The 24,618-nt window shown below is 56.1% G+C and overlaps 4 protein-coding genes across 4 annotated transcripts; 1 reads left to right on the forward strand and 3 right to left on the reverse strand.

Moving 5' to 3' along the window:
* Window positions 1–2,554: 2,554 nt before the first annotated feature.
* On the reverse strand, window positions 2,555–3,855 carry F5144DRAFT_558307 (Sec61beta family-domain-containing protein). The gene is made up of 3 exons (XM_066788075.1): window positions 3,518–3,855; window positions 3,039–3,348; window positions 2,555–2,968 (listed from the first exon to the last, which is right to left on the reverse strand). The coding sequence occupies exons 1-3, from the start codon at window positions 3,518–3,520 to the stop codon at window positions 2,934–2,936; spliced, it is 348 nt and encodes a 115-aa protein (XP_066649363.1). The 5' UTR covers window positions 3,521–3,855; the 3' UTR covers window positions 2,555–2,933.
* Window positions 3,856–4,949: 1,094 nt separating this feature from the next.
* F5144DRAFT_72919 (HAD-like domain-containing protein) lies at window positions 4,950–6,929 on the reverse strand. The gene is made up of 3 exons (XM_066793377.1): window positions 5,739–6,929; window positions 5,539–5,688; window positions 4,950–5,484 (listed from the first exon to the last, which is right to left on the reverse strand). The coding sequence occupies exons 1-3, from the start codon at window positions 6,795–6,797 to the stop codon at window positions 5,173–5,175; spliced, it is 1,521 nt and encodes a 506-aa protein (XP_066649364.1). The 5' UTR covers window positions 6,798–6,929; the 3' UTR covers window positions 4,950–5,172.
* Window positions 6,930–9,558: 2,629 nt separating this feature from the next.
* F5144DRAFT_72930 (ABC transporter transmembrane region 2-domain-containing protein) lies at window positions 9,559–12,635 on the forward strand. Its single transcript, XM_066793378.1, has 2 exons — window positions 9,559–11,887; window positions 11,956–12,635. Exons 1-2 carry the CDS (start codon window positions 9,742–9,744, stop codon window positions 12,612–12,614), a joined length of 2,805 nt encoding a protein of 934 aa, XP_066649365.1. The 5' UTR covers window positions 9,559–9,741; the 3' UTR covers window positions 12,615–12,635.
* A 2,743-nt stretch (window positions 12,636–15,378) lies between these two features.
* F5144DRAFT_503507 (phosphatase 2C-domain-containing protein) lies at window positions 15,379–23,052 on the reverse strand. Its single transcript, XM_066786422.1, has 4 exons — window positions 22,592–23,052; window positions 21,714–22,434; window positions 16,213–21,534; window positions 15,379–16,137 (listed from the first exon to the last, which is right to left on the reverse strand). The coding sequence occupies exons 1-4, from the start codon at window positions 22,813–22,815 to the stop codon at window positions 15,718–15,720; spliced, it is 6,687 nt and encodes a 2,228-aa protein (XP_066649366.1). The 5' UTR covers window positions 22,816–23,052; the 3' UTR covers window positions 15,379–15,717.
* Between the last annotated feature and the right edge of the window lie 1,566 nt (window positions 23,053–24,618).

The raw sequence follows: 24,618 nt of genomic DNA on the forward strand, positions 1-24,618 counted from the left end.
TGCGTCGGGGGTGTCGTTTGCTTCAGCTCACAGGACGGCGGCACGCTCAAAAAGTCACACCACTCTCTGCAGCTCATCTGAGAGACGTGGTGGGCTCTAAGCTTTGTGGCGGCTCTCAGCATTCGCGAGAGATCGGCATGGCAAGACTTGTCTCGCACTCAACGCCAGTAGAGTTGCAGCTTGGCCGAGGGTTACATGCCCCAGCCGTGAGGTTGCAATATAGGGGTTCCCGCGTGCAAGCGCCAGCACCAGCCAGACGGATCCCCCATCAGCTCGAGCCCGAGGCTGCCATTCGCCCATCGCTAGGGACTTCAAGGCCATGGATGCCACGCTGAGGAGAGTCCACGAGAGCGGAAGTGTGGGGTAAAATCGAAGGCTGCGCAAGGAGCTTCCAAGGTCCATTGGCTCGTTGCTTCGGTTTACCCGCACTGGCCGCAACGCTCCCACAAGTCGGGGATGCGGGTCCCGTCGTCCGGACTGATTTGCTGCTGCATGTCTTGGCATTACCCGGCTTCCAGAGTAATCCCTCCGTGAAGTGCCTCACAAGTCGTTCCGATTTTAGATTCATCAAAATGCAGACTTGTCGAGCAGAATAATTTTCTACTACAGTTAGCAAACCGCACAAATTCCATGTAGACGCTTGTCTGCGCCACCCATCATTCATTCCATCAAGTCGGTGACCGCGCGATGCAGGGCCGTGGTTGCCGAGGAAGGAATGCGCCGCACAACGCAGCGCCAGGGATGGAAACCACGCCGCTGAAACCACCCGCCTGCCTCCTGAGGGATGGTCTGCTGCTCCTCATGGCACCCTTGGAAAAGTGAACCAGTGGGAAATGCAGGGCTCCCCGTTGCCCGCCGCGCCCGCATGCGCCCCGCGGCGGCCAACTCTGCTGCTCAATGGCCAGATTCAACACTGAAAGTCCTCAAAGTGGCAAGCTGAGCCGACAAATAGCGTTGCGATTCCATACGACCTCAACTGTCCATTGTTTGCGCCGCCCGTCCGTCCTAACCACCATCTCCGCTGCCTGATGACGAAACCCCCAACCAGCCCTACATCTGGTCCGATCCTTCAAGTGGAAACGGCACCACATGAGGCCACCATAATTCAAGAAACGCTCCATTAGGTACCCAACATGCTACGGAGTGCGTGTTAGCTGGTCTCCTGACAGAAAGTTAACTTCTGCCGGATGGCTGTCTTTTGTTGGATTCAAGCTTGTGGTGAGTTCCATGTACCTCGTAGCGCAAATATACATGCTATTTTTGAAGTCGACCTTGGAAAGCCATCGGCATAGTTAAACATCACCATAGTGCCAGCAGTATGTGATGTGGCCGGCGCCAATCCGGGACCGTGGATTGCAAACGCTGCGTTAGACAATGAAAACCTAACTAAGTACATAACTATTCGATATCCGGGTAAATGATGATCTATACCACGGACTGCACGTCTACGGCCAACATGCATCTGGGGGGTGGTGTCAAAGGCCGAGAGAATCGCCGGCAGCAAGTGGTTGGAGGGTTTCGAGGGTAAGGTATTGGACAGTATCACGCGGGACTTGCAAGTTGGCTTGAGACATGTCCAGGTACATACAATACCACTGCTTGGCCCAGCCACATGACGACCTGTCCATGCCAGTCATAACCCACCAAAACTGGCATCACTGAGCTTGTTCGGTTTATAGGCTTTAGCGAGTCTTCGATGACAAATAGAGGTGGGATGCTCGGTGATTCTTGACCGAACGCCGCTCGTTTCTCTCCGAGAACAAGAGGACACAATGCCCATGGTAATCAGGATAGCCAATGATGTGGATGCAGAGCTCCTGCCCTATGACGAGGCTTCCATGCCTATGACAACTAGAAACTGGGTGGCAAGCCGAGACATCGTCTCGGCTGACGCTTGTCCACCCTCAAGCAGAGATGTTGCCGCGAAGCAAATCAACATTGCTGGCCACGCACGCTCACCAAGTCTCGGTTTCCCCGTTCTTGTATGACCCTCAGTTACCCCCAGCTACCGCATGGGCCCGTACGCCACCGAGGGGTTTTTAACTTACCTATCTCCCCTATCTACACTAGTTGACTAGCTCCTAGAAGTCAACTTCCTCTCAAATGCTAGAGTCAGGGCACACAACAAATCAAGAACGGAGATCGCCATCACCTCAGGTGGGGCAGCCATGATCCAAGAGACAGCAAGACAAGACAAGATACCGCCCCGTTAACCGAGTACAGCAATGTGCAATGACGAAAGATTCTGACCGTAACGCTGCACCGGCTTCCATCCGGGCCATCCGATAGATAACATGGTTCCCCCCAGATCCGTGGCCCTTCGGAGATAGCGCTTCGTCAAAGGGCGGCTGGCTTGCCGTTCTTGTCGGAAGCCGTCGGCAAGTTCGTCAGGGGAAAAACACGGACGTGGGTGATGTACACTAAATAGGGTATTGAGCCAGACATGCGAAGTACGATGCCTAGGATTAGGCCGATAAGGAAGCATTCTTGCCCTTACCCTTCCTTTGAACCATAAGTTAAGTTGTTTTTTGCATCAAAAAGTCACGTCCACAGTCTGCCCAAACGAAGAAACCTCATATTCCCATAGCAACCCATTATATGATATTGTACAACAATCAACGGGATCCGCCGCGGCCACATACTGCAAGATGGCAATAGGCACGCCAAAATCAAAGGCCGAATCTCATGCTTAGCTTTTGCCGTATCCCCAACTTGTTTTCCCGAGGTATATGTATCTATCCCCAGCCAACACCCCAAACCAACGAAAGAGCACCTTTGGCCGCATTCCGAAAGATGATCGTCGCCCCCCGTACCGCCCTGTCCTGTCCTCATGTCGCCCGTTCCGTCGACGAGGGAGCATCGTTCGCTCCGCCGGCCGATGTATGGGCTGTGTATAGTGTCTCGCCCATGCGGGCTGCCGTGCTTCAAACAACCTAGCTCGAGAACTTGCGAGTGATCTTGGCAATGACTGTAATCCCGACCGTTAGCTCCCATCATCAAAACAAACCAAACAGAACAAGAAGAAGCAAGCAACTCACTATGCAACGCCACCACACTAAAAATAAACACCAAACTCAGCACCAGCACCACCACCGGATCCACCTTCAGCCCCGGGCTCTCATCGGTATACAGGCGCAGCATAGTGCTGCTGGAGCCGCCGGCGCCGGCGGAGCGCGTGCTGTTGGGCCGCACGTTGGCGATCTTCTCCTTCTGGTCGGCGGCCGCGCGGCGGCGGATCGCCGTGCGCGCGCCCCCGGGCGGAGGCGGCGACGAGGGCCGCGCCGACGCGCCCGTGGCCGATCCGGCGCTGGCCGCGCCTGCGGGCGGGGATGCGGCGCGTGGGGAGGACTGGAGCAAAAGTGTGGGTTAGCTGGGTTTCTGGGTTTTCTGGGGTGAAGGTTCTTCGTGATGGGTGGAAAGGGGGCTTGGATTGTTGGATTCGGGAGGTGCTTGCTTGCCGGCTTGCTTGCTGGCTGGCTTGCTGGTGGTGAGAAAGGGAATTGGGGGGCGAGCTTACCATCTTGTGGAATTAGAAAAGTAGTAGAACGAAAAACGGCTGGTATTGACGAAGAAATGAGAGAATGAATGGCGTGGTGGTGAATTGGGAGAAGTCAATCGGTCAGGGTCGCGTGGTGGATTTTAGTCGATGGGTTCGCTGGAGATGCAGTCCACGCCCCTAATTATCGGCAGGTGATCCGTGCTCCCAGTTGAGGCCACGAAGTCACAGCTCCCTGCTCCAGCGTGTCCAGCTCCCCCATTCGAGGTTTGGCGCCGCAATTTTGTTTGACCGGGATTGGGCCAAAGAACGGACCGCTCCACGGTGGACACGTGCTGCCAAGAAGAGATGGTTGAGCAACACAACTGCGACTGATTCCAGCAGGGAGCGCAGCTGCTTGCTCATGGGAAAGCAAGAATAAAAAACTGACTATGGTTTGGATCTGTCGTCTTTTACAAAGCCGAAGATGCTGACTGATGGAGGGTCAGATTTGGGCTATTTCTTGCTTTGTTGCCCTGTGATCCAACTTTCAAGTGCCTTAGTGTCGAATAGTCTCGAACCTCGAACTTGTCATGTCTGGGTAGTCACAAAGAACCTATCACATTTCACCATGATCAAACATTCACCGCCCTGACGACTCGGTTAACGCTCTTATATGCAACCAGGCCTCGGGAACATAGCTCCCAGGAATTCTTTACACTCAGCCCAAGCCATCCAACTCCCTCTTGTTTCCAAAACTGTCTGACCTTCCGAAAACTTCCTCCCCTCGCACCGCCATGTCGATGGTTATTTTCGAAACATGCTACTCACAAAAAGGAAAAAGGGAATTCAATGTACATTGATGGGATGGGATATGATGAGGTAAAGTGTTAATCAGACAACAGACATTGTGAAGGTTATACCGCCGTGTGCGACCAAAAGCAGCCATGGTGAAGAAAAAAAGAATAAGTAGGGATCAAGCAGAGTGCGTTAGGGGGTATGGGCGGACATAAGAAATTGGGAAACGGGAATATAGACGTGTGCCCATCAAGGGGTTGGGTATGGTGCTCGGGGATCGGTGCAGACTCGATCTGCTGTAGGGTTAACTCGGTTGAGCCATGGTCAAGATCTCTCCGAGTATGTTACATAAAAAAAGAAAACAAGACCAGAAAGATCCGAGATCTGACAACGCTGGCGTATCTCCGCCCTTGCTTGACTATCCGCCTGCTACTCAAAGCTCCGATGATGTGAAGAAAAAAGAAATAAAACGAGAACAAAAAGAAGTAAATCCGTCTCTCGGACATATACCGAACTCCTGAAAACCACTTCCCGTTGAACGTTTTTTTAATTTCGAACCAAGCCCGTTGTTGCTTTTAGTCTTGTTGTCGTTTTGTCTCCCTGATTTCCGGCGAGATCAGAGACGGCGGTGGTCTGATGGCGATGGTCTTCATCCTAGAACCGCTTCTCCGGGCCCTACCCTGCGCTGCCCGTGTTTGCGGAAGCCGGAGAGGGGACTACGACGGTGCGTAAGTGTGAATGAGCTCGACACGAATCTCGGGGTATTAAGAGATTAGCGCATTCGCGCCCCTTGCTGCGGGTATGAGCCAAGGTTGCAGCTGTTCGAAATGGTGCAATAACCAGTTCAAGCGACGGTTCGATCGGAAGAAGCTGGGTCGCAAAAGACAAGAAAAAATACTCTAAAGAGTGACATCAAGGACCAGGCTGACGTCCCGGACAGTGGGGCCAGCCAGGTCCTCGAGAACCGGGATGAGATCGAGCAGCTCGTTATCGTGGGCGTCCGAAAACCAACTGCTGATCGGGACCGCATGCTGCGGGTGGAAAATGTAGGATGTGGGAGAGTTGTCAATGATGATCGTGTCCTTGAGGTCGCGTCCAACCTGGGACAGGTCCTTGACATAGTTGCCTTGGTGGTTGTAGCAACTCTCCCGGAACAGCCGGTGGTGGACGACCTTGTGGATGTCCAGCTGATCAAGGAGCGGGTCACCATACTGTCACCTAGGTTAGCGCTACACATATTTTTGGCATCATAAAGATCAGCTTACCTTGGACACCGACGCTGTGAAGACCACAACCTCATAGAGCTCGCCAACTCTCTTCATAAACTGGTCGACGCCTGGCCGCTTGATGACATAGACATTATGGTAGTTGCCCTCAATTTCTACCGGTATCGTGAAGTCGGCCTGGTGAAGGATCTGGGACAGTCAGCATTTCAACGCTCGCAAGATTTGCGATACTGGCTTACCTTGAACGAGCTGTGGACTAATGTCTCGTCTAGATCAAGGACAAGGCATTTTCGACCCTTGTGCTCCGGTGCCTGAGGAGGCAGGAGGAATCGTTGCGGTTGATCAGGCGCGAAGACCGGGGGGTTTTCGACTAGGCTGTTGGTGGGTACATTCACGGCTCCTAGCGCCGGTCCTGGGGGCGGCGGTGGGACTCTTGGGAGCGGTTCCTCTGTGGTTCCCACTGATCCTTGGTTTCCTAGTTGCCGCGAACCCTCGGCATCCGGCATTTGTACATCACCCTCGGCATCCCTTTCTCCCGGAACCTCTTCCACCTTGTCGGTATCGGGACCCGCGGTGTGTGGCGGTTCCACTGAGATCACCAGGTTGCTAGCGCCGGGGCCAACAAGCGTCGTCTGCTTTGATTCATTATCCCGTTCGCCTCCGACAGTGGACTGGTCCTGGGTGCTGACGCCTGAGAGCCGCTTCCCGTTTCTCGTCGACCCTATCGACAGGGGAGCCTGCTGGCTGGCATCCTTTTCGGAAAGGTGGGTTCTGCTGCCCGAGGGCTGCTCCGAGGGTGTCGCTGTCCTGCGGCTGGCGGTAGCTGGCCGCGCGGGTATCTTGTCGAGTTTGTGGCTCGGGACTGGTGCCTCGGTGTCGATGCCATTGGCGCTATCCGGTACGCCACAGCAGCCGAAAAGGGCCAGGAGGCCACCCTTCTTCTTCTTATGAGACGTAACCGCAGGCGAGTTTGGCTCGGAATTGCCCGGTGTTGCTGTTGGTCCTGTCCCGGCACCTAAATGGTTACTAGACGCCCCTCCATTGTGGTTTGGCCGCAACATACTGGCTCTGGATTCCTTGGAGCGCCCGCCGATGCTGTCTCTCGGATCGCCGGCCGTCGCGCCGCTTAGTCCTGTGGCGGTCGGGGAAGGCTGAACTTTTTGGGAAGATGACCTTGACGGGACCGGTAGAAGACCCCGACCCTTTTTCGTAGAGGCTCCATCCTCGGGTGTCAGCATCTCCTTTTCCTTGGAGCTCTCCCCAGCGGCCTGTGGCCTCTCCTCCATTCCTCGTGCCATATCGGCTGTCGAGAGGGCACGTCCGTGATTTTAGTGAGCAAATTCAGACTCTATTACAACCGGGTTAGCTCACAACTTGTCAAGTGCTGCGAATACGAGCATTCGCCGCGAGTCGAATCCAGCGCGCAGTCACCGCGTAGGATTTTAGATGGGCACCTCTGGGTAGCGAGGTTGATTGACCAATTCCAATTACACGGCACGAAAGCAACGCGCAGTCGTGGCGGTCGTCGTCGTCGCCCAGCGCGCGCTCGATAGATGTGGCCGCATGATTTGTAAAGACGGGGGTAACCCACCTCAATGGATCCAGAGCTTCCCAGCGCGACCCAGCCACTATCTCAGCGGTGTGCCTACCCAGTCTCTCGTCCCGGCTCGCCTAGTCACGACGCGAGTTGAATTGCCCGTTGTTGGAACCTCGCATGTGCGTCCTCGTGGGAAAACAAGCTGGTGTCGCGAAGAGAAAAAAAAAGCTCGATCTGACCGTGACTGGTGGCGGTGCAGGGTGGGAAATTGGCGCGAGGTCGATCGGAAAAGGGACCGAGCACACACGGCTTTTGCCTACTTGAGAACGGCGAGAGAAAGAGAAGGTCGGGAAACCGGGACCAAAAAAAAAAAAAAGAAGGCCGGCGATTGAAGGATCGCGAGCCGATGACCAACCGATGGCCGAGCGGATGGAGAAGGAGAAGACGGACGTTATCGACGGCTGAGGAGGTCGTGAGAGCGCAAGCGAGATGATTGAACTTAAAAGGTGATGGGGTCGGGAAGGTACTGGGATCGCTCAAGGCACAGTGGATGACTGGGGAGTAAGGAGCCAGGAGTGGAATGGCGGATTGCCTTGCAGAGATTAGCCATCTGGGTACTCTTGGGACACACTGTGGGCCTGCAGTGACGATGACAGAGGTTAAGGTTCAAGCTCGGCGCCTCCCGGAGCGCCTGAACTTTGGGCGCCAATGGCCGTGCACGCAATCTCGTCCTAACAAGGTCCATCGCGGCCCAGCTTCGGCCATGTACCTGATTTCAGCTTTCCATCCATCCAGCCCGCCGCCCAGACACGCCCCCAGCTCGGACTGCTCTCATGGGGGCTGTTTGGTGGCCGCTGCTCCCCTCTGGGAGCGAAGAGCCCTGTGTTTCTGGGATTGAGGTCAATGGTTGAACAGATAGCTCTCTCTGAGCGAAAATTCTACCAATGCAAGCCCCTCACTCGCCCTTCTTACTATGCCCTCATCCGGTGCCCGCATGGCTAAACCCGCCCGACGCAAGTCAGGCTGACAAACCGCCAGCGCCTCGTCACCTTCGACTGGAGATTGATGAAAGCGGGAGATCTGGGCCACTCGAGGGCCATTCGAGAGCCGCCCGTCGTGGGACGAATAAGGTCTCCGGTGGCTCACGGCCCAAACCAACAGCAGCACTCGGCATTGGTCCCGCTTTTGATTCAACGCCGCATCGCCAAAGCAACTATCCATTGCCAACGGTGAGCATCCGACGGCCACCTGGCAAAGGGCGTCCTCCAATGCTGGGCTTGGTTGGGGCCGTCACAGAAACCGAATCTTCACCAGTCGCCCAATTACTCGATCGCAGCAGACAAGCTTCACAAGGTTGCTCTCCATCGGTCGTCGACAGCATCCACCAACCCACAGGGCCAAGAAATTGCCCGGGCTGCAGTGGATGGTATTTGCAGAGTCCAGAGCATGGCATCCTGTCGCAGCATTGGGGTTCTCGGCAGGGGATGCTGGTGGGCTGCAGGCGGGCTGTCTAATTGGCCATGTTACCGCCCGGGGGAGTGACAAGCAGCCCCAGAACACCGAACACCGACCACTCAGAGTGGTCGCCTTGTCGCCAGTGATGCACTGGCATCTTCGGAATGCGAGTTCAGAAACGCTCTCGCATACAAAGTTGTCACCGTGTAGTTGACTAGTCCAAAGGGCAAACCAGCAGGTCGCTGCCGGGGCCCGACAATTGTGAACCCGAACTCGACCCGGCTATCTTCTCCGGGGGGCCGGTCAGGGACAGGACAGGGGCTTTTGATCTGTTCGAGTTCATGTGGAGTCTTCGAGGTTGCGAGTGTCCCTCATCATACAGTTCAGATTCTGCTTTTCCCAAAAGTTCTCCAGCAGTCTATATTCTTCTGTTCCAATAACGCATGGCAGTATTACATTTCTCGATGTCCCATTTCTCGAACTACCCCGTTCCATGGCGCATGCATTGGACGATTCTTCCCCTCTCCCGGTTCCCTTTTGTGTGCATCCACGAGTTGTTCATGCCTGTTATGCACGTGTTGTGGAGCCGAAGCTGTTCGACCCCAATGTGCCAAGACCTCTTCAGCAGCATGTGCGGGGAATCGTTGTTGATGAGCATCTCATGAGATTGGCTCGGAGCCGGCGGGCAGGGCCTGTGGCGTTCTCTGGGGAAAGTGGCTGTGGTCATGACGTGAGCGTTGAGCGGGACGACTGGCTGTGGCTGCGGGACCTTTCACATGCCACCAGTGACCAACTTTCGGGTCGCGGCTGCCGAGAACTCGACAACCCCAAACAATCTGTCTTCTACCTTCTCTCAGAATACGGCCTAGGCCCTAAGGATTAGATCAAACCTCGACAACAGATTTATTGGGTGGGCAACACCTTTTACAACAGAACCGCCCAGACGCCGTTTCGATTCAGACTCAATTGCGACTCCTGCGACCCACTCCTGCAACGTCACAGAGAAGCGAAGCATCGAGACGACATCGAGACGACAAATACACAAATACACATTACGAATCTTTGTGTTCGAGATCCGAGGTAGCACACATCAGCCTTAATTCGGTGTTACACTATTGCACGTTAGACTTCAACGCGGGCGTTGATGGAAAAGTGCGTCTAATGCCAGGGAATCTGGAGACGCGCGCGACGTTTCCGTGATCCGATTGCGGTGTGCCATCCGCGGCAACGCGAGTTTGCCATCTGCGATTATGGCTGCTCAGTCGACTCTCCGGCATTCGGTTGCCGAGGAGGCCATCGCGGCTTTTATCGACAAGTATGCCGAGCTCATCCGCTCCAAATTACGCAATACCTCACGGACAACCCGTCTCCTCTCCACGCTCGCCCTCGCCACCTCCATCATTCTCGCCGGTGCAGGCGTACGACGACGGTGGAAACGCAAGCGCGACGAGAGAGAACAAGGTAGGAAGCTTGTACGCACCAACTCGTGGCTTCACAATAAGGATGGCTCTCGTACCATCTTCGTCCCCTACAAAAACCGCGACCGCCCAGCCAAGGTGGTCATCCACAACACGAAACCACTCACCTTCCAGGCCCATCGTCGCCTGTTCCTGAATCCCCCGAGGGTATCAGGCTTAGGCGATGGGGCCGTCCCTTCCGCCCAGACCAAACCTGGCCTTAACTTGGCCTTCCTCCATCAGTTTCTCAGCCTGCTGAGCATCATGATCCCGCGGTGGAACAGCAAGGAGGCCGGTCTGCTCGTGAGCCACGGCGTCTTCTTGATGCTGCGTACCTACATGTCGCTGGTCGTCGCCCGCCTCGACGGTGAGATTGTGCGCGATCTCGTGGCAGGAAATGGCAAATCCTTCGTGTGGGGATTGGTCAAATGGTGCGGACTCGGCGGCTTCGCCTCGTACACCAATGCTATGATCAAGTTTCTCGAATGCAAGGTGTCCATTGCCTTCCGCACCCGATTAACTCGGTACATCCACGATCTGTATCTGAACGATAATCTCAACTATTACAAGATTCAAAACCTAGACGGCGGTCTGGGGTCAGGGGCGGACCAGTTCATTACGCAGGACCTAACGCACTTTTGCGCCTCGGCAGCGAATCTCTACTCGTCACTAGGGAAGCCGTTTGTTGACATATGCGTCTTCAACTACCAGCTATTCCGCTCCCTCGGCCCGTTAGCCTCGTTTGGTCTCGCCAGCAACTACTTCATCACTGCGAGCATCCTCCGAAAGCTGTCCCCGCCCTTCGCGAAGTTGAAGGCCGTCGAAGGCAGGAAGGAAGGCGAGTTCCGCAGCCTACACTCGCGCCTAATAGCTAACGCTGAAGAAATTGCCTTCTATGGCGGCTCTGAGACGGAGAAGGCCTTCCTCAACAAGGAGTATGCGTCACTTTCTAAGTGGATGAACGGCGTGTACCGAATCAGGATCCAATATAACATGCTGGAGGATTTTATCCTCAAGTACAGTTGGAGCGCCTACGGCTACCTCCTGTCATCGTTGCCCGTCTTCCTGCCCGCCTGGGGCGGTCTTGGTGGCAAGTTGGAGCAAGCTGCTCACGCTGTCAAGGACGGCCGTGAGCGGTCACGCATGAAGGATTTCATCACCAACAAGCGGCTGATGCTATCGCTTGCCGACGCCGGCGGTCGGATGATGTACTCGATGAAGGATCTTTCGGAGCTGGCCGGACACACCAGCCGCGTCTACACATTGATCTCGACGCTGCACAGGGTTCACGCCGCGTCGTATCATGCTAAGGGCAGGGAGAACGAGTTATTTTCTCTATCGGACATCCAGGGCACCACACAGCCGGGATTCGACGGCGTACGGTTGGAAAATGTCCCCATCGTCGCGCCCGCGCTTTGGCCCCATGGCGGCGATGAGCTGGTGGATTCCCTCTCCATGATCATCCGTCGCGGTGACCACCTGCTCATCTCGGGCCCCAACGGCGTCGGCAAGAGCGCCATTGCCCGAGTCATTGCGGGGCTATGGCCCGTCTACCGCGGTCTAGTCAGCCGACCCAAGGACCACGGGGAGGACGGCATCATGTTCCTGCCCCAGCGGCCCTACCTCAGCATCGGCACCCTCCGCGACCAGGTCATCTACCCCGACGGCGAGGCCGACATGCGCGACAAGCGAAAGAACGACACGCATCTCAAGTACGTGCTTGACCTAGCCCGCCTCGGGTACCTGCCCGAGCGCGAGGGCGGGTGGAATACCCGCAAGGAGTGGAAGGACGTGTTGAGCGGCGGCGAGAAGCAACGACTAGCGATTGCCAGGCTCCTCTACCACGAGCCCAAGTATGCGTTCATCGACGAGGGCACGAGTGCCGTCTCGAGCGACGTCGAGGGACTGCTGTACCAGACGTGCAAGGATAAAGGAATCAGTAAGTCCACCGCCGGCACCTCCCCATTGAGCTGACCCCATACTAACCCCCTCTCCCTCTCCCCCCAGCCCTTATCACCATCTCCACCCGCGCCTCCCTCAAGAAGTACCACACCTACAACCTGGTCCTCGGCCAGGGCGACCGCACCGACAGCTGGGAGCTGCAGCGCATCGGAACCGAGATGGAGAAGATGCACGCTCGGCGCGAGCTCGAGGAGCTGCAGGAGAAGCTGGCCCAGGTCGACAAGTGGAAGGCGCGCCACGCTCAGATCGAGAGCGAGCTCGCCAAGGTATGGGTCGAGGGCGGCGAGCAGCTCCCTGCAAACGAGTATGAGGAGGCTCTTGTCAAGGACAGTGAGTCGCCGCCGCCTGCTGTGCCTGAGAATGCCGAGTCGGCTGCAGTAGCGGGTGGCGAGCCGTCTGTTGTGGAGAGCACGGAGTCGCTTGTCGAGGTGGAGGGTGCCGGTGTCAATGTAAGCGCGAGCAGTCATACTGGGGCTGGGACTGACGCGCCGGAGGAAGTGGGTGCTGAGGAGGTTGAGAAGTTGGAGGGTGGGGAGCAGGAGGCCGTGGTGGATCATACCGAGACGGAAACTGAGGCTGATTATGAGGAGGCTCAGGAGGAGATGGGGCAGGAGAGCGAGACGGAGACGGAAGTGGAGGCGGGGTCGCGTGGTGAGGGAGCGGAGGGGAGTGCGGCTGGGGAGGGGTCGGCTGTTGTTGTATGAGTGTATTTTGGTTTAGTTTGGTTTGTGCTTGGGGTGATGGCTTACGAGGTTGCATGCATGCGTGGGTGGGGGGTTGGGGACCGTTGTATGCGGCTGTATACAGCGTTTTGGGCATTGTTTGGTGTTGTTGGGGGGGACTCTGTAGTAAAGCAGGCATGAATAAAGTGTATCATTTTGATGTGTCTGTGCTGTTGCACTCGATATGTCTGCCGTGCTGGTGGTAGCCAGCATCGTGTTGCCTTTGCTCCTCCCTCCGTTATCTCGCTGAATTATCATTCTATGGTTTCCTCGCCAAATGACCGCTGTTGCCTACTACAACTCATATTAGCCCCGGGATTTATACCGGGCTGTTCAAGGGGGGTTGGAGTGTCTGGATGGGGTAAGGATGGGTTGTGTTATTTCTAATGGACACGAAGTGGCTTGATATTGGGGCCACGGTTTACAAGACACGCCTCCTTTGCCAATGAGGGCATCTGGGTTGACTGATGCTTAGATGCGTGCCAACACGGTGACGGTGGAGGGTTCGTGGACTTGCACGCCACACTACGAGCACTGCTCACTTTGAGTTGTAGACTGGTTTAAGCTTCCTCCTATGCTTTGATGCCAGTTAGTATAATATCATCAGTCAATAACATACCGAGGGGGCTAATAATGGCCATGACAAATGCCACTGAGTTGCGGCTTCGTGTACAGTTAGCCATTAGCTCAATAGTAACTCGAGTGATATCCTGGAAGCATTTCAAATCAAAAGACATGCCTAAAGCGTTGAGGGTATACCGAGCCCCCCTCCATTCTACCCAGTCGATGAATACCGACTAAACCAAACGCCCATAATAACAAGCCAAAGCCAAAAGCCAACAACCCAAAGCTACATCTCCAGCGCTCCCACCCAGTTCCCCCAGCTACTCAACCGCCTCATGATACGCCAACAATCCACCATGACGCCCATAAGCACCCACACCTCGCTCCTCGTCAAACCACAGTCGACCACGAAATGGCGATGATCCAACAAGCCACTCCCGAGATGCCCTTCTCTACTTGACATATGTTTCAATCAGTGATAAATGCCATTAACTATTGTATAGTGAACCGGCGAGGAGCCCCTCCCTCTCGCCACGACTCTCGCCACCCCTCGGCCGGCTGCTTCCGCCGTGGGGTGTCGTCTGCATTCATTCCGGTCTCGCGTCTCCGTCGCCGTCTCTGTCCACGACGAGATGCCCGCTCCACACTAAGAGCAACTCCAAGAAAGGCTGGGCTTGATCAGGGCCCGTCGCCAACACCCGACTTGAGTTGAGCCTTCTCCGAACGCAGCGAGGGCCGGGCGGCTATTTGCCCCTGTCACCTCTGCCAGCTAACCCAAAGGTTCAAGACCGTGGGCGAAGGCCAAGGCGTGGAAGTGCCGCCAAGGGGATTCACGGTCGCAAGCCGGAAGAACAACCCGGCATCTTGCGCAGCGAATTGCCAGTGAAGTCGCCATCTAACTTGGTAGATGGCTAGACGCATGGCATACCTGATGAACGGCTTCCAAATACGGAGATGGTTGCTGTGAATTGCATTTGAGTTGCCGTTCTGACCCACATGACATCAATCCATAGGTAACCTTTCCCAAAGACGGTACAGTAAATACCACAAAACACCATGGCGCACGCAAGCTTGAAGCGGAGGGCGTGACAAGCCTTTGGAAACGATCACGGTTCACGCAGAACCAAGCCGGGAACAATCAAATCATGTGCAATGCTTGAATTGATCACATCTGCTAGACACAGTTAGACACCGACAGCAATGCTGCTATTCCATACTCCGGTGCCTACTGCAGGGACAAGGCCTCACCACACACGTGGAAAGGGGAATCACCAAAATATATCCAAGGAAAAGCCCGGTCGCTCCCACCACCTAAGCCAGTCCATGACACCCCGCCATCCAAAATACGTAGCCAAAAAAAAAGAAGAAAAAAAAGAAAAAGAACATACATTGCCAAAATGAAAACCCCAACACCATACAGATATAACGCGGCACCCCGGCCGCACTGACTAAAGTGCACATGCTTCATGTATATAACCTGAGCCCGCTTCCCCCTGAGAACGCAACCAAAACCAAAAAAAAAAAAAAAAAAAAAAAAAAAAAAAAAAAAAAAAAGAAGAAAAAAAAAAGGTCTCATGTGGACTAAAATAGAAATATATGATGGGACTATCGCCCCTTTTCTCCCATTCAAGCTCGAGTGAGCCACGTCAATCATGTTCCTGTCCTCCTCTAGTATATTCCCACATTCTCATGAGCCGGGTAAAGATGAAAGCAAGAGTGAGTACTCGACGCTATGCGGTTCATGAGAATGTGAGAATACACTAGAGGAGGGAGGACATGCAATTTGAAACTAGTGGTGTGGGGGGGCTATCACAGCACGGACAAACAAGAGACACACGACACACGTTTTGAGATGAAAAGTGGAAGGAGAGACACACTGCACACGTTTGAGACGAAAAGGGGAAAGAAGATGACCGTGGTTTGGTCGGGCGACGATTCCGGTGTGCCCAAGCCGAACCCGGCCTGGGATGTCGCTTGTGAGGTCATCATCTGGAATCCATCTGGAGGAGGGCGTGGTGGGCGAAGTGCGGCGAATTGAAACAGCCCGGGAAGAGGTAGATAGATGACCGTGGTTTAGTCGGGCGACGATTCGGGCGTGTTCAGCCCGGACCCGGCGGCCGAGGCCGACCTGGGATGTCGCTTGGGAGATCATCATCTGGAATCCATCAGGATATGATGGATGCAGCCGCGTGGGCTGCGGTGCCGTAGATGGCGGTGTATATAGTGTGTCAAGGCAGAAGCCGAGGCGGACACTACACACGTTTGAGACCCAAACGAAAACGTAGATAGATGACCGTGGTTTAGTCGGGCGACGATCCGGGCGTGTTCAGCCCGGACCCGGCGGCCGAGGCCGACCTGGGATGTCGCTTGGGAGATCATCATCTGGAATCCATCATATGATGGATGCAGCCGCGTGGGCTGCGGTGCCGAAGATGGCGGTGTATATAGTGTCAAAGCCAGGCGGGGGCGGACACTACACACATTTGAGACGAAAACTTCAAGGTAGATAGATGACCGTGGTTTAGTCGGGCGACGATTCGGGCGTGTTCAGCCCGGACCCGGCAGCCGAGGCCGACCGGGATGTCGCTTGTGAGATCATCATCTGGAATCCGTCTGGTGTGGCGGGTTGAAGCGCCTGAGATAGGGGAAAATGTGCTTGCAATCCATCAGGATATGATGGATGCAGCTGCGTGGGCTGTGGTGCTGTCCATGGCAGCGCACGCAGTGTTAAGGTGGAGGCGGAGGCGGGTATCCCGCCTGCGTCGTCCAACGGGCCATAGCGGGCCTCGTATTTTTGTAGCAGGGCAAGCCGCTGGGCCAGCGTTTCGAGCACCTCGGACATGGGCGCGCGTAGATCGCTGATCTGGTTGGCGGGGGTCTGGTTGCTCGGGTCCTCGTGGGTTAGGACGAGCTTGCGGACGGCGAGGGTCGAGACGCAAGTCTGTGTTTTGCTGTTAGCCTTTGTTTTCGTCTTCCCGCAAGGCCAAAAAAAAAAGAAGAAAAAAAGAAAACATACCTCGATCCGGCTAACCTGATGCTCCATGAAATTAATCAGGAACTGTTCCGTCACCTCTCCGCCGCGTTGCTTCATCCGCTCCATGAGCTCTGTCTCGGGCGGCTGAAGCACGCGCCTGGTCACGTCCTCGAGTGTGCTGCACAGCATTTCGAGTCTCAGCGCCACATGCCACATGGCCCAGATCTCATTTGGGTTGACGGCTAGGTCACTGTCGGGGCTCAGGACGGCGGGCTTGTCCGTCGTGGACTGCGCCCGCTCGTGGAGGGAGTGCTGCTCGACCCGCCCGGCGAGCGCGATCGGGTACAGCGAGTAGATGAACTCTGGGTTTTCGAGGCCCTTGAGCTTCTTCTCGCCCATCTCCTTGACCTCGAAACCTTGACTGGTGAGGGAACGGAGGTCATTGCGAATGGCTTGGGCAAACATGTCCTCATCGAAGCTGTCCTCGTCCGGGGTTGCCGGTTCCTTGTACGTTTCGAGGCAGCGTTGGATTTCCGAAAGGAAGTCCGCAGACGCGGTGATTTGTCCGCCATCGGCGCACGCCGTGACACGGCTTGCCTTGTTCACCATCGGGCCATAGTAGTCCATGCGACGAGTGACCGCGTCTGGCTCAGCCAGCGGCTCGCCCCAGTGGATGCCCATGCGTACCGACAGGCCCCGGAAGATGAGCTTATTGTCGCGGTCAAAGGCAGGTTGGCAGTTGATGGAACTGAGCATCTCGACGGGCCAATTGATCGTTAGAAGCTGTGTCTGGACGGCGAAACACCACAGGAGCGCCGAGGTGGCGGTCGGGAACGATACCATGAAGGCATCACCTTCGGTCTTGACCTCGAACCCGCCGATAATCCTGAGTTGCCTACGCAGCGCCTCGTTGTGCAGCCGGATGGCCGATCTCATGGCCCCTGGGTAAGTCTCCCACAGCTGCGTTGAGTTCTTGATGTCGGTGAACACGATGGCAATCATGCCAGTCGGGGCAGGCACTTCGGCGTCGAGACGGGACAAAACCGAATCGAGCGGACCGGTTGCCTTGGCCTTTCTCGCCCTGCGCGCCGCAGCCGCGGCGGCATTGGTGTCGTCCTGTGGGAAGTTGAACCACGACATGCTCTGCCCCCTGTGCATCCGCGAACGCTCGCGGCGCTGCTTGAGGTTCGACACGCTTAGCATCATGACCATGATCTTCTCTCGGCAGCCGTAGGCCATCGCGAGATCGCGTATCTTCTGCGCCGCTCGCATCAGATCACCGCGCACAGAGCGCGCAACATCAACAACGAGCTCTGGAGTCAAGTACTCCCACAGCTCCCCAGTAGCCACGAGAATCATGTCGTCTTGGTCCCCGATCGTGTGATGTTTGATGTGCGGCGCGGCTTGCACAGTCGGCAGCAGCTTTGCGTAGCCAAAGGCCCGCGAGACGGCAAGCAAGTCGTTCAGGCGCCCCCGGCGGGAGACCCAGCCCCCGGCATCCCGGATGCGCGATCGCTCCACGGGGTCTGCCGGGTCGTGCTTCTTGGTCAGAATTTTGGCTTTGCCGTCGGTCTGGATGAGCATCGCCTGGACATCGCCAACGTTCGCAACATACAGCTCTTGCTCGTCTAGGTAGACAACGGTAGCAACGCCGCCCGAGTTGAGGTCCTCTTGGCTCAGCACGAGTGGAGTCTGGGACCCGCGGTGCGTCGTGATCGGCCTGTCCTCCGTGTGTTGAATTGCGGCCGTGACTAGTTCTTTGTTGAGCGACAGGAAGGCGCGCCGCAGCGCGTCCTCGGCGGTCTCGCCCTGGCTAGGTTTCAAGTTTCTCAATTCATGGGTGAAGATATCGTTGAAATTCTCGTGGAGGTACTTGGCAATCTTGGAGCCGCCGCTGCTAAGTGCCTGGCCATCGAATAACCCTAGGAGAGTTTGCGAGTCGGAGGAGTTGAAGCGCGGAACCACGAGGTCAATAGTGGAAAGGTGCTCGTTTCTCCCAAGAGTATCGGCCATGCCGTAGGGCAGGTACCCCGCCAGAGAGCTCGACGTTCTGACACGACGATCTTCGCTTTGGTCGGGAATGCTCGGCTGGGTCAGCGTCACGTCGATCAGGCCCAGGACGCGGAGATTGGCAAGACGGCCGAAGTCGGTGAGCTGCTCGCGGTTCTGCGCGCTAGCACCGGGATAGGCCTGCTTGATCTCCAGGCGCCTATTCCCGGACAGGTTGAGATACCTGAGCTTGGGATTGAGGTTCCAGTTCCAATCGTAGGGAACGTTTGCAATGTTGTATTTGAGCGAGTTGCTGCCGCAGTCCAGGACGGCCAGCCTTTTCGCTCGAGATATGTCAGCGGGGAGGTTCGTGAACTTGTTGCCGTTGATGTGCAATGTCTGCAACAAGGAATAATCGTCCAGGTCATCGGCAGGTAGGCTTGCAAGTTCGTTGCCTGAAAGGTATAACTCGGTTAATTGTGGCCAGTTTTTCATTATACGCTGAGGCATGTCGCCGAGCTCATTGTAGGACAGGTTGAGGATGCGGAGCTCAGAAAGAGTAGTGGTTTGGTCGAAAATGTCGTCGTCCAGTTGGTTATCGGCAAGATATAATTCTCTGAGGGAACCAGCGAAAGTATTGGTCAGGATCGCACCGAAGTTGGAATCTTTTCTAAGGGCAGGGCTTATGGTCGCAATAGAGCCACTAGCCGTGCTCCGCGACACCACAGACGTGTTGCGGCCGCCCTTCCCATACAGTGATACCATGGAGCCCTTTCTGTTATCAGCTCCCGGTACGGGCGACGGGCCTACGCTGAGGAGCGTGGCACTCGAAGCCTGGCTTGGGCGCCGAGACACATCGCCATTGAGCTCCTCGACGCTCGGCATTGGAGAAAGGCCACGTGCCGTCCCGGATACCTTGCTGCTGAGGGAGCTGGTTGTGCTGTTTGGGTCTTCGGGAGGCTGAGGCGCGCGAGACGCGTGCGTCGGAAAGCTGTCCAAGATATTGGATGACGCGTTGAGCGTCTCCAATTTGCTTGCCCACCATAACTCCGTCGGGAGTCTGCGGATGTTGTTTCCGCGGACGTCTAAAACACGCAGTTCTGTGAGACATCCGATCTCTTGAGGCAGCTTGCCCACCGAGTTGTGCGCTATGCTGAAGTATTCAAGCTTTCTCAGGTTGCCGATCTGGCTGGGTAACGAGACAAAGTAGTTCCTGTCGAGGACCAGGCGCTCAAGGCTTGGCATGTTGTTGAACGACTCGTCGATGCTCGCTAGCTGGGCGCTGGACAGATTAAGCAGCTTGAGGGTGGGGACCGGGGACCTGATTTCGAACTTGGTGACAGGATTCGAGTTGAGCTTCAGGCTGCGTAACCTCTCGAACGTACCGACGAACTGGGAGACAGAATTGTGGTCGGCGGTCAGGATCTCCAGTTTCGGAAGCTGCGCAATCACGTCAATGTTCACGATCGTGTTGTACTTGATGTCGAGTTCGCGAAGGCTGCTCAGATCTTTGAATGACTGGGGAAACGTGCCCGTCAGCCGGTTATTCGTCACGACGAACTTTTCCAGGCTTCTCAGCTTCCCGATGGCGTCCGGGAGATCACTGATGAGGTTGAAGCTGAGGTCCAGATCAACAAGGCTTTCCAGGCCACAGAGAAATGCTGGGAACTTCTCCAGGTAGTTGGAAGAAAGGTCCAGGGCCCGCAGCACCGAATAAGCCCCAAAGTAGGTGGGCAGGTGGTTGAGGCGATTATTGGCTAGTTTGAGCTTGAGAAGTCCAGTGATGCCACCAAGGTCGGCGTGTTCGAGCTCCTCCAGGCGGTTGTGCGACACGTCTAGGAACGTGAGTTTGTTGGCCGAGGCCAGGCTTGGTGGTAGTTTCCGAGCCTCGTTGCTCAGATACTTTATGTCACGCAGACTGGTGCAGGCCTGGATGAAGTCCCGCGGCACGTCGAGCGACAGATTCTTGGAGAGGTTGAGAGAAATGATCTCGGAGGCTTTGGAGTAGAGCACGAGGGGGATTGCGATCAAGTTACGGCCGGAGATGTCGACGTGGCTGTACTTTGCAGGACGAGAGAGTCCCGAGTTGTTCGCGGCGGCATGAAAGTCGTTCGCTTGTGCCGGCAGGAACATGAAGCGACACAGGTAACTGTTATCCTCGCGGCCAATGTCCTCTATCCTGTCACGCTCCTCATATCCGACCTGCTGCAGGAGGCGCTTCTGCATCAGGAGCGGACGCTCGGCGGAGCTGAGCACGCGGGTCAAGTTATGCTTCTTCAGAACGATGCTGTAATCTTTCACGCCGTCCATGACGTATGATTTCTTCATGAGTTGCGAAACGACTTCGGACACGGTCGCGTCAAGCGCCATCTGCAGTGTCGCAAAGGTACCGTCTGGCCTGAACACACGGATACAATAATTGGTGAGCTTTTCTTCTGGCCTCGGCGGACTCCCGATGTCGTCAGCCTCTGGAACCTGGGCTGAGGTATCGTCCCCACGGCGGACCGCCCAGCTGTCGGGAGCATTCCAAGCGCCACTCGGGTCGGTGGGCTGAATGGGTAACTTGTCGAAGTCGATATCGTTCAGGAAGTCAGGGTCCATGGGCGTCAAGGGCAACGGCCTGCTCAGGATCCCCTCCATATCGCTGAGATTCGTGTCGAGGTGGAACACAGTTCCTCCGTTGTCCTGCTTGTCGGTAGGCCCAATGTTCTCGTCGATGTCATCGTGTTGCCTGATGGTGCGGCTCTTCTTGGAAGAAGAAAATGGAAACTTGTTTTGGAATGTCGCGGTGCGCACGTACCCGGGACGCGATCCGTGGGTATCACGGAGATCGGGGGAGGCTGGCCATTCGGATCCATGGGTCGGTTGCCCTTCACTGAAGGGGAAGTCGTACTTGCTTGGCCGCGGCTGGAGGGACTGGGAAGACACGGGCAGCTTCCTCAGATCGGCCTGCCGGTCATCCTTGTCCCTTCTCCCCACCAGGCGATCGATGAACCGGCGTTTGTGGTGGTGGTGGTGGCCCGGGGATGTTTGGCCGTCGTTAATAACCGTCTTGGAGCCCCAGGAGCCGCTGTTTGCGCTTGGAGCCGGGCTCTGAGCGCGCGACCTCGTGCCGTACATGCCGTTCGAACCGCTGCGTTCCTTGAGCGCGGGGGCGGAAGAATCCTCCCTGCTGATCGACGGGCGCAGCGACCTCGGGTCTTCGTTGCTCTTGTTGTGTCTGTGGTGGCCGGGCAGGTGCACGATTGAATGGCCGGACCGGCCGGAGCCGGAAGTTTTGGGCGGGATCTGCGCAGAACCGTCGGTCATGTAGCGGCCGCGATCTGGGCCGCTGAGGATGTCTCGAACTGGGGCTTCCCCGTATCGGGCAATGTCCTAAGTAATGGGGTTCAGTGTTAGAAAGGTGCATAATGTTTGCCTGAGACAAAAAGAAGCTAGGCGGAGGGTTGCATGGAGCGTCGCATTTGCGTGATTGGCAGGGCAAAATGCCTAAAAAAGAAAAGGAGAGGATAGTGTCGAGGCTAAGGGGATGATTGTGGGGTCGTATCACGTACATCGGCTTCCTGGTACAAAAACGGGACCACCTCCGGCGCCGGCACCGGGGTTCGGGGCCTCGACGCCGGGGAACCGTCTCTGCCATGGTCGGTAGCGTTGGAGTAGTTGCGATCCCTATGCGGTCGGCTGTAGCTGTACGAATGCGACCGATGCTCCTTACCCTGCCCGAGGCTGATCTCGGACGAGTCCCTCCCCGGAAACTCCTCCCCGAAAAAGCCCTGCAGCTTCCGTATCCCTCCTCTCGCGCCGCTGGTCCGCGAGCCTTGGCTGCTTGCTGTTGTGGTGATACTGGCGACGGATGGGCGCCTCTCGTCGGTGAAGTATGCTGCGTCAGGGGAGTCGGTGCCGGCAGGGGTCGCGCGGCTAATCGAGGTCCGAATACCGGGGGACAGTCGCGAGTCTAATGACAGATTATCGGTCGAGTCGTTGTAGAACGTGGCGGGTGCGGGATCGGGAGGGGCCGCCGGCGAGGCGGCGCTGCCGTTGCCCGTCATCCAAGGCGCGATTTGGCCGAGAGAGCCGGTGGACGGGTTGTTGTGTTGATTGCGAGTCGACCGGCCGCCGGCGGGGTCGAGGATCGCAAGGTCGCGGCGGTAATCAAGGAGATCGCTTATGGAATGATCGCGCATCGAGTTATTGGAGTTCACCGAGGAGGGGGACACGGCGAGTCGCGCGCCGTTAGATGTGGGCGAGACCTGGCCATCTGATTCCTTGACGGGGCTGGGTGGTGGCGCCGGCGATACGGGCAACCCGTCAGCTCCAACGTTTCAAAGCAAGGATGGCGCAAGAAAGAAGGACAAACAAATGGCGGGTCCACGCAGGGTATATGCAAGAGGAAGAGGACCGTATGTAGAAGGCAAGGGTGTGGATAACTCACCGTATGGGGTTGTCGCCCTCCTCCGTCTTGAGGCGCGACGGAGCCGCTCGTCGCGATGGTGGCGGGGCGAACCGGTAGGCATTGTTCCCTGCAACACCAAAGTTCGGGAGCGATGGCGTGGTGGGCGTCAAGGGCAGCGGTTTCACCGTGATATTGGACTTCCCGCTGTCGGTGCTAGAGCCCGTCATGGAGCTGAAGCGGGAAGTATCGTCGGCTCGAGGCATTGTCGCCGCCCTGCGAAGCAGCAACCCGCGCGGTAACAAAGGGACGGCGGTTTAGGTCGTGGTCGGCTGCCATTCCACGCACGTCTCTTGAGTGGGAGAGATGGATCAGGTCATTGCCTATCACTGCGGTTCTTTTAGTTCTGGTAGTCACCGCCGGCATCACTTCGCCGGTGACCTTAACCAAAATAAAGAACGCTGTGTACGTTGGTCGCGAGCAACAATAGGTGATATGATGTGATGGTGCTGTGGTGGGATCAGGCGAAAAGTGAGAGACAAGCGCTCAAAGCACGCAGCCAACAGCAAGCTGGTGGGCCTTTCCCGTCCAAGGTTGCCGTTGCGGGTTGGGTGCCAGGGTAGAAGCCAGGGTACAGGGTTTGAGGAGGGGGTTGCCCCACGGCAAGGATCGGGGTATTTCGAGCTGAGAGACCCTGTAAACTTGTCCCTGACTGTGTACATGCATACCTTACTTCCATGTAAAGCCCAGTTGAGAAGTTGGAGAATCGGTGCCGAAGAAAACGGAAATCAACGGGGATACCCCAAAGATAGGTAGTCAAGATGCGCTATTTTCCTCTTCCTCTTCTCACAATCATCGAACTCGGAGCGGGCAGCTTGCAGGCGGTAAGGTAACTACGGGTAAGAATATCAGCGGCACGGGTACTAACATCGACGCGAACCAGTGGAGTGTGGCCTGATGGTATGGACGTACCTACCGAAATAGGTGCTTGTCTGTCACAGTTTCTCTGTCCTGGGCGTCGGGTAATCTCCAAAAGAGTCTAATCCCTAATTCCCCGTAGGATCATGAACCCAAAATGCCCGGTCGACAAACCTACGAGGCTTTTTGCATCAAGGTTCCTCAAGCCTCGGTGTCGACCTCGCCCATTGAAGTCGCACAGCAGGCAGCGTCGTAAAATCCCACAGCTTATGTGCATCGGTAGCTTCGTACCATACACAGTACACAGTATAATAGCACAAGACCCTACTGACTTAAAAGCCATTTCCAAATTGCCGTCAAAACATAGAATGCTGTTTGATTTCCTGATTCGACCTCCAGGGACCGAACGTCCCCCCACTTGCAATTACTCAGGCAAGTCTCCGGGGGCCCTGCACGGCCCCACCCGCTTTACACGGAACCTAGCTTGGACCTGAGCCCACAACAAGGGCTCCATCTGTCGTCACAGACGGAAGCGGAAGGCGTTGTAGGTACATACATATTACGCTAAGACTGAGCGCTGCACTTTGATAAGCCTGCTGTATGGAGCAACAGGCGGCAAGGGCGCAAGCTCGCTTTCTGGTGACTGTCAGGGGATATGTGCCCGTACGAAGTACGAAATAAAGAAATGCCAGTCCAGGCCCCGGTGTCCACTGCCCAGGCGGGTGCGCTGTGCGTGGTGCCCAGACTGATCTGAGTGGGTCGCGTATCGATCGAAAGATCCACTTCAACCTTTGCTCAAACAACCTACTCCCCGCCATATATCACTTCATCGAGATCATCAACTATTAGGGAAAGCAAAGCCGAAGTGATTGAAAAGGCAGTCCTATCGTTCAGTTTCTTAGAGATATGCTAGGATTGACTCAGGCTCCAACGTGGGAACATCCCACAATTGAGATTGGCCCACTGGCTATTCTTTCATTTCGGCAACCGCCCGTTTCGAGCAAGGTTCGGCCGCCAATTCACGGCCGTCGCGCCAGGACAAAGAAACATGGCTGAACCCGAAACCGTAGTGAAATGTTTCTTTATCCACGGTAGACGTGCCGAGCCTAAATGTTTCGTCGTGTTTCGGCCAGACACTTTCAAGGGGCTAG

Source organism: Chaetomium tenue, assembly GCF_020726465.1.
Source record: "Chaetomium tenue strain MPI-SDFR-AT-0079 chromosome Unknown F5144scaffold_1, whole genome shotgun sequence".
NCBI lineage: Eukaryota > Fungi > Ascomycota > Sordariomycetes > Sordariales > Chaetomiaceae > Chaetomium > Chaetomium tenue.

What these genes read in the sequence shown, in the direction of transcription:
- F5144DRAFT_558307 (XM_066788075.1), bottom strand. An exon ending in TAGTGTGGTGGCGTTGCATA is followed by an intron (nt 2,969 to 3,038) that starts GTGAGTTGCTTG and finishes TCGGGATTACAG; the next exon opens with TCATTGCCAAGATCACTCGC.
- F5144DRAFT_72919 (XM_066793377.1), bottom strand. Translation starts at nt 6,797, where the DNA reads ATGGCACGAGGAATGGAGGAGAGGCCACAGGCCGCTGGGGAGAGCTCC. An exon ending in TAGTCCACAGCTCGTTCAAG is followed by an intron (nt 5,689 to 5,738) that starts GTAAGCCAGTAT and finishes TGACTGTCCCAG; the next exon opens with ATCCTTCACCAGGCCGACTT. An exon ending in TCACAGCGTCGGTGTCCAAG is followed by an intron (nt 5,485 to 5,538) that starts GTAAGCTGATCT and finishes CCTAGGTGACAG; the next exon opens with TATGGTGACCCGCTCCTTGA.
- F5144DRAFT_72930 (XM_066793378.1), top strand. Translation starts at nt 9,742, where the DNA reads ATGGCTGCTCAGTCGACTCTCCGGCATTCGGTTGCCGAGGAGGCCATC. An exon ending in GTGCAAGGATAAAGGAATCA is followed by an intron (nt 11,888 to 11,955) that starts GTAAGTCCACCG and finishes CTCTCCCCCCAG; the next exon opens with CCCTTATCACCATCTCCACC.
- F5144DRAFT_503507 (XM_066786422.1), bottom strand. Translation starts at nt 22,815, where the DNA reads ATGCCTCGAGCCGACGATACTTCCCGCTTCAGCTCCATGACGGGCTCT. An exon ending in GAGGGCGACAACCCCATACG is followed by an intron (nt 22,435 to 22,591) that starts GTGAGTTATCCA and finishes GCCACCACCCAG; the next exon opens with CCCCGTCAAGGAATCAGATG. An exon ending in TTTTGTACCAGGAAGCCGAT is followed by an intron (nt 21,535 to 21,713) that starts GTACGTGATACG and finishes CCCATTACTTAG; the next exon opens with GACATTGCCCGATACGGGGA.